Source organism: Phoca vitulina, unplaced genomic scaffold, assembly GCF_004348235.1.
Source record: "Phoca vitulina isolate PV1807 unplaced genomic scaffold, GSC_HSeal_1.0 scaffold30, whole genome shotgun sequence".
Lineage (NCBI taxonomy): Eukaryota > Metazoa > Chordata > Mammalia > Carnivora > Phocidae > Phoca > Phoca vitulina.
The window spans coordinates 7,169,384-7,180,800 of record NW_022589733.1 but is presented as its reverse complement, the minus strand read 5'-3'; the positions used below and the strand labels follow the sequence as shown (position 1 = coordinate 7,180,800).

The 11,417-nt window shown below is 49.4% G+C and overlaps 1 protein-coding gene across 2 annotated transcripts in view; it reads right to left on the bottom strand.

Moving 5' to 3' along the window:
* Positions 1-2,926: 2,926 nt before the first annotated feature.
* Positions 2,927-11,417, bottom strand: part of FTO (FTO alpha-ketoglutarate dependent dioxygenase) — a 371,139-nt gene continuing 362,648 nt past the window's right edge. For both annotated transcript variants that reach the window (XM_032424110.1, XM_032424111.1), the window contains one exon: positions 2,927-5,254. In XM_032424110.1, the coding sequence (XP_032280001.1) occupies positions 5,101-5,254 (154 nt within the window). In that variant the 3' untranslated portion in view covers positions 2,927-5,100. The remainder of the gene's footprint in view (positions 5,255-11,417) is intronic.

The following is an 11,417-nucleotide window of genomic DNA, read 5'->3' as shown; positions in this document are numbered from 1 at the left end:
CTGGAGTAATGGCAGGACTGGAGAATCATTTTTCATAGGACTCATTTATAAAAAGTTCCAAGCCATCTGCCTAGGAAAAAAACGGAAGCTGTGAGGGGCAAATGGGAACATACAGGCGGTCACGTGTTACTCTGGCACGAAGGACGAGACGCAATGTGAATCACTTAACGTGAGCGATCTTGGTGACAGCGCGACCCAGTGAGCTAGGCGTTACCATCATCCCTGTTAAATACACAAAGACTGGGGCATAGAGAGGTCAAGGGACTTGCCCAAGTCCCAAAGCTACCATGGTTATCATAGGAAACTGGGATAACAAACATTATAGCTCATGCCTCACTGAAGACCTGCTACTCCAGGCACTTTGTATGCACAGTATTTTTTTTTTAAAGATTTTATGTATTTGAGATAGAGATAGAGGGAGAAGCAGACTCCCCGCTGAGCAAGGAGCCCCATGCGGGGCTCGATCCCAGGACCCCAGGATCATGACCCGAGCGGAAGGCAGCCGCTTCACCGACTGAGCCCCCCAGGCGCCCCTATGCACAGTATCAAATCTACACAACGACATCAGGTGGTAGACCCATTACTATGATCCCCATTTTGTAGACAAGAAAACACAGGTTCGAAAGGATGGTAGCCTTTGGGTCACACACGGGACCAGGATTCAAAGTGGGGAAGCCAGCAGCCAGAAGCCTCGACTGCCACCCAGGAATCAGAAGGAAAGCTGATCGATGCTAGCGGGGTAAATCGAACGGGGGCGCAGAGGAGACGCGTTTTCGACCTGTGCGAAGGGGCTGGGGGTGAAGGGCTGTGGGCAGGGCTGCCGGGGAGCCAGGCTGCAGTACGCATGGGGCGCTGGGCGCAGGCTTTCTCTTTACTAGTAAGAGTCTGGCAGAGAAGCAGACCCTGCAGACGCTTTCCTGAGGCCCCCAGTCGGCCCGGGAACGTATGGGGGTCTCTCCGGTGAGTGCGAGAGAGGCTGGTGTATCCTTTCCTGACAGCCGGGGAAGCCGGCCTCCGGGTCCCAGCAGCTGCAGGTGCCCCAGTCCTGCAGGAAGTCATTACCCGCGCCTCTCCCGCCTCTCCCCTTCCCCACCCCAGCTTCTACGGCGGCCTGGCGTCCCTGCGGCCGCTCCCAACAGCACAACCGGGCCTTTCCTCCCCCTTTATGGTTGTCAAATTGATTTCACCACCGTGGTACCTATGGCTCTCAATGAGACTTAATTAAAAATACCATTTAATCACAAAGTAACAAAGGCAAACGGGATAAATGGCATTACCACATCAGCACATCCTGATCCGCTCTCTCCTCTCCTGCTCAAGCTGTTTGGAGGAGAATTGCCTTTTCAAATAAGAATCTCCCTGTCTTCCACGCACTTGCCTCTGACAGATCTCCAGAATAAACAGTATTTAGTGTGGCATGGATCCAAATGTATGCAATTTGCCCAGTGGTAAAATCAGCCTTAACTAGAGCAGGGAAGGGAAAAAAAAAAAAAACCAAAAAACCAGTTGCATTCGAAAATAACCTTCCCCTGAAACAGGCAAAAACCCTCTGCTGAAGGTGGGGTGTCCATTAAATAGGGCCTGTGGAATCTCATTTCTAGCATCCCTCAATTCAGTTGGTGATGGATTTAGAAGCTTATTACTAAAACTGTGTCACAAGTGATGCCATGACCCCGCTCTTTTCTGTCTAGCGAGCTCCCCTGACAGGGAAGCTGGGGCCGCGGGAGCTGCTGGGCTGAGGCAGCAGGGCGGGGCACCCCTCATGCACCCGGAGGGGCCCCCAGCACAACCTCCCCATCTCAAGGTCTCGGCCAGCGTGCGGGAGTCCCAGTTAGAACGCTGTGCCTTTGGACAGACCGTCTGCTCTCTCGGAGACACCCTGGAGTCCGGGGTAGCCGGCACCATCTCACGCAGACCCCGTGGGTGTTTCTCGGGCGCCTGGAACCAGGTCCATGCGCCCCCCGGGCTGCATCTCCTCCTCTCCTGGTTTCCCTGCTTCGGCCACGGCGGCGACTGGTTTCCTCCTTGGGCACCTGACTGCCGCACTTTCCTGTGCACGTCCCCGTCCCCTGCTTTCCCTGACCTCCTGATCTGAGCCACCCTTCGTCAGTCCCCAGAGACGCTGTGTCCCCCCCCCCCCTCCCCCAGGGGGCTCCCTTCCAGCACTTACAACCATCTGAAACCGTCTTGTTACTGATCTGCTGGTTTACCATCTGTCTCCCTACTATTTTGGTCACTGCGTGTCCCCAGCACTCGGTATGGGGGTTGGCACAGAGGAGCCCTTGGAAGGCAGGGACGGGGCCTTGGACGCCCAGGGCTCACCAAGCCCGCTGAGCGGTGCTAGGTGGTCAAGGAAGGTTTGTGGGAGGGCAGTAGGGAGGGGAGGTCAGGAGCATCTTAGTGCATAGGGACCTCTCTAGATAGCTGGGACCAGGGGGTGGGGAAGCCAGGCAGGAAGCAAGGGGTGGGGGGCCTGCTGACTCCGGGTGGTCCGGGGGCCAGGCTGTCCACTCCCTCAACCCCACAGGTGGCCCGTGTTCCCAGGAAAGTCCTCCCCTAGCTCTCAGGGGCAACAGGCCTTCCTTTGGCCTTGCAGGAACTGAGTTGACGGCCACTGCCCCCCCATACCCCCCTTCATATTGTCTCCCTCCTTCTACCCACCTGACACCTCCCTGCAGAGCATACGTCATCCTCACCCACGCCGAGCTCACCCTTGCTGAAAGCCATCATCTCTTCTGCGAAAACGAGATCTCACCTTTCAGATTCACTCTAGGTAGTGGTTTCTCCCACCCTGGCGGTGCATCACCTGGCCCCACCTGGAGGACTTCGAGAACCATCTCCGCCTAACCCCACCCAAGCCAAGGAAGCAGGCCCACCCACTAGCGTTGCGAGCGGAAAAGAGCAGGACCTCTCTCAGTTTCTTATCTTATCCTTTTAATATTTTTATTGTTTATGAATGTTTTATCACGTACAAGACATATTACTACAAGGAGTCCACAAATAGAGCTCAAGAGTAACACACACATCGGGGAAAGCACTAAACATGATTACCTATTTCTACCGTAGGGGTGCAAGCAAGCAGGTCTGGAGAGTGCTGACCACTAAGGGTCAGGGTGATGATAAATGATAACAGGGAGCACCCGGGGCCAGGGAGGGCTCACGTCCCCCCCCAGAGCGAGAAGACGCCACCTAGCTCGTTGCCACGCCAGGACGGAGGGCGAGCGCTGCCAGATGTTCTGAATTCTAGAGAGAATGCACACGTTTGTACTTTGTAGGGCATCTCCCAATTCTGAAATATGGGCACCTCATGAAACGTAACACAGAACAAGCACGGGCGCTAAATACAGCAGCAGAGGCTACGCGGCCCGGGCGCCGGGGCTGTGATTTCTCAGTGTCACACGCTCCATACCTCCCGGAGAGCGTGTCATCTCCACGACAGCCCGGTGAGGCCGCACTCCCTCTCTCCTTCACCGACGGGGCTCAGGGCATCAGGGAATTCATGCGTGGTCCGAGGGAACCAAGGCTCCAGACCACGAAGCCCTGGCCGCACTGCGTCAGGCGGCCCTTCGGCGGTCAGCCAGCTCCGTGGATGTGAACGCCACCTTGAACCCGGGGGATTCTGATGGCCGGAGAGAGTCTGCTTCTCCGTGCGCCCCCCTCAGCAGGCAGAAGAGCCTTTCAGCTTCCACACTACGGTAAACCACTACAAGAGAAGGCCCCGGGCTGGGGCGAGGGGCTAACTATTCTCGCGATTTCTGGGGTCACCACAGGGCAGGAGCCAAGCCAGAAAGGGAGAGATGTGACAATGGCGTCACGAGACAAAATCAGCACGAGGGCAGAGGAAGGAGGGGAGGACGCCTACATCGGGTCAGCTCACGGATACAGAAGAATACTAATATTTATCGGGTAGCTAACTACCTGTCAGAAGTTGTTCTACACCCGTAGCTAGGTTATTCTGTTTACTCTTCCCCTTGTGAGTTGGTGCCTTTAGTATCCCCGTCATATGGGTAAGGAAACTGAGGCACAGGACCACGCCGAAAGTCACGGAGCCGGTGCGCATTTTGATCCAGGCACTAAAGCCAGGGCATACACATCGCCTCTCTGATGCATGGATGTCATCAGGACGGGGCACTGGGGCTCCTCGGGCCTCGATCCCACCTGTCATTACACATGGATGAGGGAATTCTAGAAAAATGCATGTGCGGGCTAAATCCATGAAGCAATGCAAACAGGGCCGTGTCTCTTTCGTTAGCTCAGGGAAACTTCCCAATGACAGATGTCAGGTGTATTTTAATTTCCACCACCTCCTCATTCCTGGGAGCAGAGTACAGAACTCGTAACTCGGGCTTTTACTTAGGTCAGGCTCACAGAAGGGACAGTGGCCGCTCTCCAATGACGCGTTTCTCTTTTCATTCCTTCCACCTACGGGGATGGTGGCTACAGACAAGTGGAGAAGAGAATTTCCTGCTCTCAAACTTTTTAGAGAAGCGTTATCCAACAGGTCTTTCCACAATGATGAAAATGTTCTGCTTCTGTGTTGCGCAATACACGAGTCACCAGACACGTGTGGCTTTATTAAGCAGCTGAGGAACGGGATTTTTAATTACAATGGAAACTGGATTTAAGAAGCCACACCCAGCTACGGGCTACCATATTGGACAGCACAGCCTCTAGAGGGCGTGGTGAGAAATGGGGGCGGGGACGGTATCTAGGTTCTGTCTTCCCCCAGATGACTTCAGAGTCTTCTAGAGTTTCTGAAAAGGCTGGGGAAGGTGGAAAGTAGGCTGGGATCTGCCAGAGACGGCCCACCCCTGCCGCCTCGGCCTCTGGGAGCTGAATGGCTCCCATGAAAAATCCAAGTGGGGAAAACAGTATTTTGGGGGCAGGTTCTTGTTTCGTACCAAATCAGATTATAACACTGTGCCATTTTTAAACATTTTAACATTCATGGGCTCCACTGCCTACTCTTTCTAAGGGGACCCAGGTTCTATGATCTAAAGGTCAAGTCTACCCATACTGCCCTTGCCCAAGCCCACGGCAAGGTTGGAGGAAGGAAGCCAAAAATCACTTTTCCTCCTCCACCTAAGACTTGTGCTCCTTCTAGGGTTTTCCTTCCAGAAGCAGACTTCTGAGTTCTGAAACGATGTCTGTGAGATCGAATGGCAGAGGCATCGAAGGATCATCCTTTTCCCAATATGGTCGACATTCTGGCTTCTGATCCACAGGTAAGGTTCGAGCAATTCGGGACTGACACCTGGAAGAGTAGGAAGAGGCAATTAATCCATAGGAAGAAATTCCTGGAAGACCCAAATTCATGGGCAGTTTGGAACGACACTGCCACGCACTCCAAAGACAATGCTTCGCAATGGTAGTGATGAAATCAAAGAATGAGCTCACCAGGCACAATGCAGGTGTTTAGAAGACAGAAGAGCTCTTCTTCGTGGTGCTGGAACTTCTTTTTCTTTTTTCAATTCCCAGCTTTGTATTATCTCTGGTGGCTCCACAGAAGCCAATCACCAGGGAAATTCAGTTACTCTGGCTTTAAAATGGTGAATTATTTTTTCATTATCTCAACTGTTATTTAAAGTGTGTGATTAAGCCATTATCAGATTTAAATGTTTGTGGGATTTCGATGTATTACTAGATTACTGGGAAAGATTAAATTGAATTTACTGCATTAAAACGTCCAAGAATAGATTAAACAATATTACGGGCCGGGATTGACTTTGGAGATTCTAGAGATTTACAAGTGTCCCAGCTTGCTGTGCTCAGAAAAAGGCACTCCAAAGAGAGACGGATTTATAAGGATATATGCAAATAGAGGTTAATAATCATTTCCACTGATGAATAGGTGGGGAAAACTTCCACAAAATTAAATTAAAAGGCTAGCAAGAGTTACTCCCTAAGGAAAACACTTAAATCACGGTTTTTATTAAATGGATTATTCATCAATAGTAGAGAAATTAATTATCATATGCAACTAAATTATAGCCTTGTAGGAAAAAAGTTGGGGTGGCATCATCCCCACCCTGGCAGGCATCTACCTCTCAGAGAGACCAGCTTATTTAAAATTGGTCTGGGAAAGCTCAGTGGCTTTAGCTTTATTCGTCAGAAAAATGAGGATCAGAGAGAATGAAACACAAATTGCAATAAGAAATGAACAATTTCCCAACTCCCTTGGAGCGCACGGCGGGGGAAGCATGTGTACCCAAAAGAAATACTAGGAGTACACTCGAGAAGGAGCTGCGTGGGTCCTTCCCCACTCCCACCTTCTCTGCATCGTTCTCGAAATCCATTAAAAAGTGGCCATCCCCACGATCTGTCTTCTGTGGAGGACGAACTACGAACACATCAAAGGAGGGAAGAGCCCGGCCCTATTTCCGAACCTGATGGTAGAGTAGGTTCCTAGCTAAAAGACATCTTCTTCTCTGGGGAATTATTAATGGTGAGGGGATCCCCACGGGAAAACATACTTCAACTTTATACCTATTTTCTCGTGTGGTTAATTGCTCTGCCAGCATCCTGTGCACGCAATCCGTCGTACATTACACGTAACATTCCAATATATCTTCGGCTCTCCGCGTCAGACCCTGATAATAGCGTCTGTTAACATGCACTAAGTACTATTATGTAGCACATCACTTCATAAATAATAAGATTAGCTGACCTCAGGGCCCCAAGAAGAGTAATGTGTTTAAATGTTCTCATTATTTATTTAAAACAAGAATTAAAGCAACAGAAGCTGCTTTTGACAATCCTCTTAGCATAAATATTAAACTGTTTGCACTGATAAGCCCCACACAGCGCCGAAGAACAGAGGGTGCGTTCTCAGTGATAGGTGTTTGAGACGGTGCCTCTTGGGGTCGTGGTTCTGAGGGTGCGTCTCTGTAGTTCTAGCCATGGTCTCTAAATCACATGAAGGGGATGGAGGCAAATTAATATTCAGGGGGAGCTGCGACTAATTACAAAGGAACTCGGCAAGGCTTTTCAAATTGTGCTCTCTCTCTGCTTCAGGATCACAGAGTAATGCTCAATTCACTAGGTAGGGAAAGTTATTCCAAATTGAGCATCTCAACCTCTCAACGGATAAATTATCTGCGCACACGTTATCCCGGCTGGCAGATTAAAGGCCTATGATAAGTGTCGATCCACCTAGAATATCATAAGGTTTGTAAAAAGTCAATAGAGATGCTTTTTCACCTGTCAAGTGGGTTTGCCCCTTCGCTTTGAGAAAGTATTAAAAATATGAAAGCCTGCTGCACAGGTTTGCTGATGCCATGCTGTATACACTTCATCCCCCAGCTTCTCCTTTGGGTGAAGCTGCTCTGTGATTTCCTGCCCCAAACAAGGGCCTGGCTGGTGTGAGAACGACTTCCTGCCCAGGCCGGCGCTGGGAGGCATATCCTTACAATGAAAAATTCTGTAGTCCTTAAGAAAGAATAAAGCAAATTTGGATATACAAATATGAGATGAGATACCCAAACAGAGGGAACAGTGTGTGCAAAGGCTCTGGGGTAGGAATGTGTCTGGCATGAGGGAGGCACATGAAGGTGGCCAGCATGACTGAAAGGAGCAAAGGATGGACTGGCTGCTCTCCTCACTGGCTCCCCCTGGGCTGGAGGTAGAGGCCTTTGTGGGGTCTCTTCACACTCTTAATTCACAGCTTTCAAGGTCGCTTTCCAACTTCTTTTAATGCCCCGTGCTCCTTGCTGATTTCCAAAAGGTAGTGACAGGGCCCCCGCAGAGGACTCGTTGTTTGAGGTGATGCTTTACCTACGGGTGAGGATGGGCCACCCCCCGCCTCAAATCCTAGTGTCTGGTTCTACATCATGCCAGACTGCGGGACTGAAAGAGAAGGGATCGAGAATGGCTTGAAGGCATAGCCCCTTTTCAGTTTCTTTCTTTTTTTTTTTTAAGACTATTTATTTATTTGAGAGAAACAGCCAGAGAGAGCATGAGCATGGGAGGGGCAGAGGAAGAAGGAGAAGCAGGCTTCCCGCTGAGCAGGGAGCCCGATGTGGGGCTCCATCTCGGGACCCTGGGATCAGGACTTGAGTCGAAGGCAGAGGCTTAACCGACCGAGCCACCCAGGCGCTCCGCCCCTTTTCAGTTTTAATTCCTCCTGCTCAGATCACCCGTTCTGCCTCCTTTTGGCTCATCTCCTATGATGGGGCAGGAGGGAGGTCGAAGCGTCGTGGCGAATGGGGTGCTCTCTGCACACTGGACACCTGCTGCTGTCTGGGGGCAGGACATCCCGGGCGGCTTCTCACCCTTGCAAGCTGAGCCTCAACTTCCTGTCCAGTGGGAGTGAGGATGATGATGAGGAGGAGGATGGTCATAACAGTACTTATTTATGGGGTTGTTGTGAAGGGTAAATGAATTAATACATGCAAGGTGTTCTGAACAGCGCCTGAACATCATAAGCACTCAACAGATATTAAATATTATTATCGCCACCGTTACTTCCACCACGAGGACTAGTGATGGACAGATGATAATGCCAAGAATAGAGCTGTGTCGTCCCTGTGGCAACGCCCTCCCTACCCACTAACTGAGTGGGCGGCCCCTGGACCGGCTCTTTTCTAGGAGAAGCTCTGGAGATATGGAAGCAGCTCTTTCTGGCTCGAATCACATTGAGCCTGAGGCTGAATCCTATCACCATGTGATATGCCTGGACGCTGAGGCTTATGTATTCAAGCTGCTACAACCTCCCAGTGACAGGCTCAAATGCTCCGATTCAGAAAGACTCAACCGTTGTATCCGAAGACCTAGAATTAATAAAAGGTGCTGTCATCGGACTTTCTAAGTGGTGGCTCTTCCAGATTGATTTGGCATTTATAGGGAAGAAAGTCAGATTGTTTCTTAGCACACATACTCTAGAGTTCCTTGCAAAATAAAGGGGCCCTAAGTTCTCTTAGGAAATGTTTTAGGAATGCTGACCACGGCAAACATTTGCAGTCTGTGTCCATCCCTACCTTCTCCACCAAGAGGACTGAAATTTTCCCGTAGGGAAATCCATCCCCTCCCCAGGCCTGGCCACGTGCTTTGGGTGGGACTGTCTCCACCGCTACAGCCCGAGGAGAGCCTTGACCTTGATCCTAATGAGCACATCCCACTCTCCCAGCCACAGGAAGAGGTTTAGGGGGAGGCATATGACCCAATCTAGGGCAGGAGGGAGAGCAAAACCAGAGGACTGGTATGGGAGCTGCAGGAAAAGCCTTTCTTATCTCCTGTGAGCTATCAGGATGCACCAACTGGGAGAGCCACAGTCATTTGGCTAGGTGCAGGAAGGGGCTGGGTCCTGGGCAGTATCGTTTGTAGCTGGATCAAGCCACACCTGAAGCCAGGCATGCTTAGACTTTTTTTAGTTTCACAAGCCATGATTGAATTAGGTTTTCTTGTCACTTGCAACCAAAGAGTCCTGGATGACATGTTCCCCACCTGTCAGTTATTTCCCCCCTTTTTACTACAATATCCATTGCCACGGGCCTGCCTGCCAAGGGGATATGGACAGTCCTGTCTCTAAATTGAGATGCCGCTGCTGACACAGCATAGTATATGCAGGGATCATCCAGGTATGAAAGCAGGAAAACACTGGCTTTTGGTTTTGGTTCCAACGGTATGTCTATTTGGGACAAATTCCTATCCAGAAAACAAGGGTGTGCTGGTATCATCCAAATAGGTCTCTGCATGCAAATAAACCAGTTTCAATGACCACAGCTAGATGACGTTTCTCAAGAAAGTTAAAAAAAAAAAATTCCCCAAAACTCAGTGTTCCCAAGGAGAGTAGATCATTCTGGACCCACCTAAACAGTAAGAAAGTTCTCTTTTCTCTTTCGACTTTGTCCTCTCTATTCCCATCCTAAAGCAAATCCTATTTTTCATGCTTCTTTGGCTAGCAAATAAACTTGGATTTACCCAGAAACCCTGACCCCTTTCATGAAGCATTATAAAGGGAGCAAAGGAAAATAATAAACACGTCATCTCTCTCCCTCCCAAATTCACATTTTTTCGAGATTCCAAGGACTCTGTGAGCCACCCCGCAAAATTCTCACTACGTAGGAATGGTTCTCCCTGAACGACCTGGTGTCCTAACAGGAAGCAACTGAGAGATGTCCCATTGGCTGGCCCGGTAGCAGGCTGCCCAGAGGTCCCCCTTCTCTGCCCACAGGTGTCACTCACATGGGGCCTCCGGACCCCTGATTTCCCCCAGGGCCACACTTGCATCTGGGTGATCGGGATGGCGGCTACATTAGTGAACACTGGTCGCCATGCTAAAATTAACCACTTTAGCTAAAGTGTGTGTTAATTATGGGTATGCAAGCAGTCAATAAAAGGTTAATGCAAAAGTCAAAGGATAAATTTCTTCCCTTATTGCACCACTTCACAGACTAAATGACTAACATTATACTTTGTGTTTTTAATCAATAGGTTTTACAGTAATGTGCTGGCCATTGATTTTAAGAAAACATATACGGTCTTCCTCCTTGTCCCTAAATTTTGCAACAAATAAAGAAGGACAGGTAACATTTCCATAACTCTTGGTGACGTGATATAGATTTCAGGAGAAAGGATTCCTGCTAAGAGAGTCATCAAGATAAGCAAGCTTAAAAAAAAATACAAAAAATGAGAACTTGATGGGGACATATTACCAGGCACACACCGTTGAGGAGACAAGAAAAATAAACTCCTAAGAGGTAATTCTTTAATGGGAAACAGGAGAGCAAAGAGCAACTCCTGCTTAAAACAATTACATTTTGTACGCTGTTTAAACAAAAGACTCTGAATCCACAGCACTGTCTTAATTTGATTTTTTACAACCTGAGAGAGCTGGGGGAGGTGGGTATTCAATCCCCATTTCGAGTGAGGGCTGCCTTACCCACGGTTAACAAGGGGGGAATGGGGGAGCAGGGGCTGGGCCCGGCCTGGGCATCCGGCTGGCTACCCCTTCCACCGCGTTCCATTGTTCTCATGTGCTTCTGTTTGGACTAAAACGGGCCCCGTCCCCAGACTATTTAGCTGTTCTTGACAAATTTAGATATTCAGGAGATTCCAAACCATTTCAGGGCAAAAGGAGGAGCAAAACTTTTTTTTTTTCCCTTCAAGTTCTAGAAGAACTATTATCACAGCAAACGACTGACAAAACTTCCTTTTCGCTCTGATGACTTGGCAGTTCTTACGGCATAAGCATCTATGGTCTATAGAAATGAAAGATACATGTTCATCTTTTAGGAGCATAAGCTGCCTCTAATTATATTCCTGGGGTGACCTTGAGAAAAATCGCTCAACCTCTTCGTCTCCTCCGCTGTTACATGAAGTTAATGCTTCTCTGCTTCACCGGGTTATGGGAAGATAAAACCAAATATGTCCATAAAAGCCCTTTAAAATAGGTAAAACACCACACAAATGTGTAATTA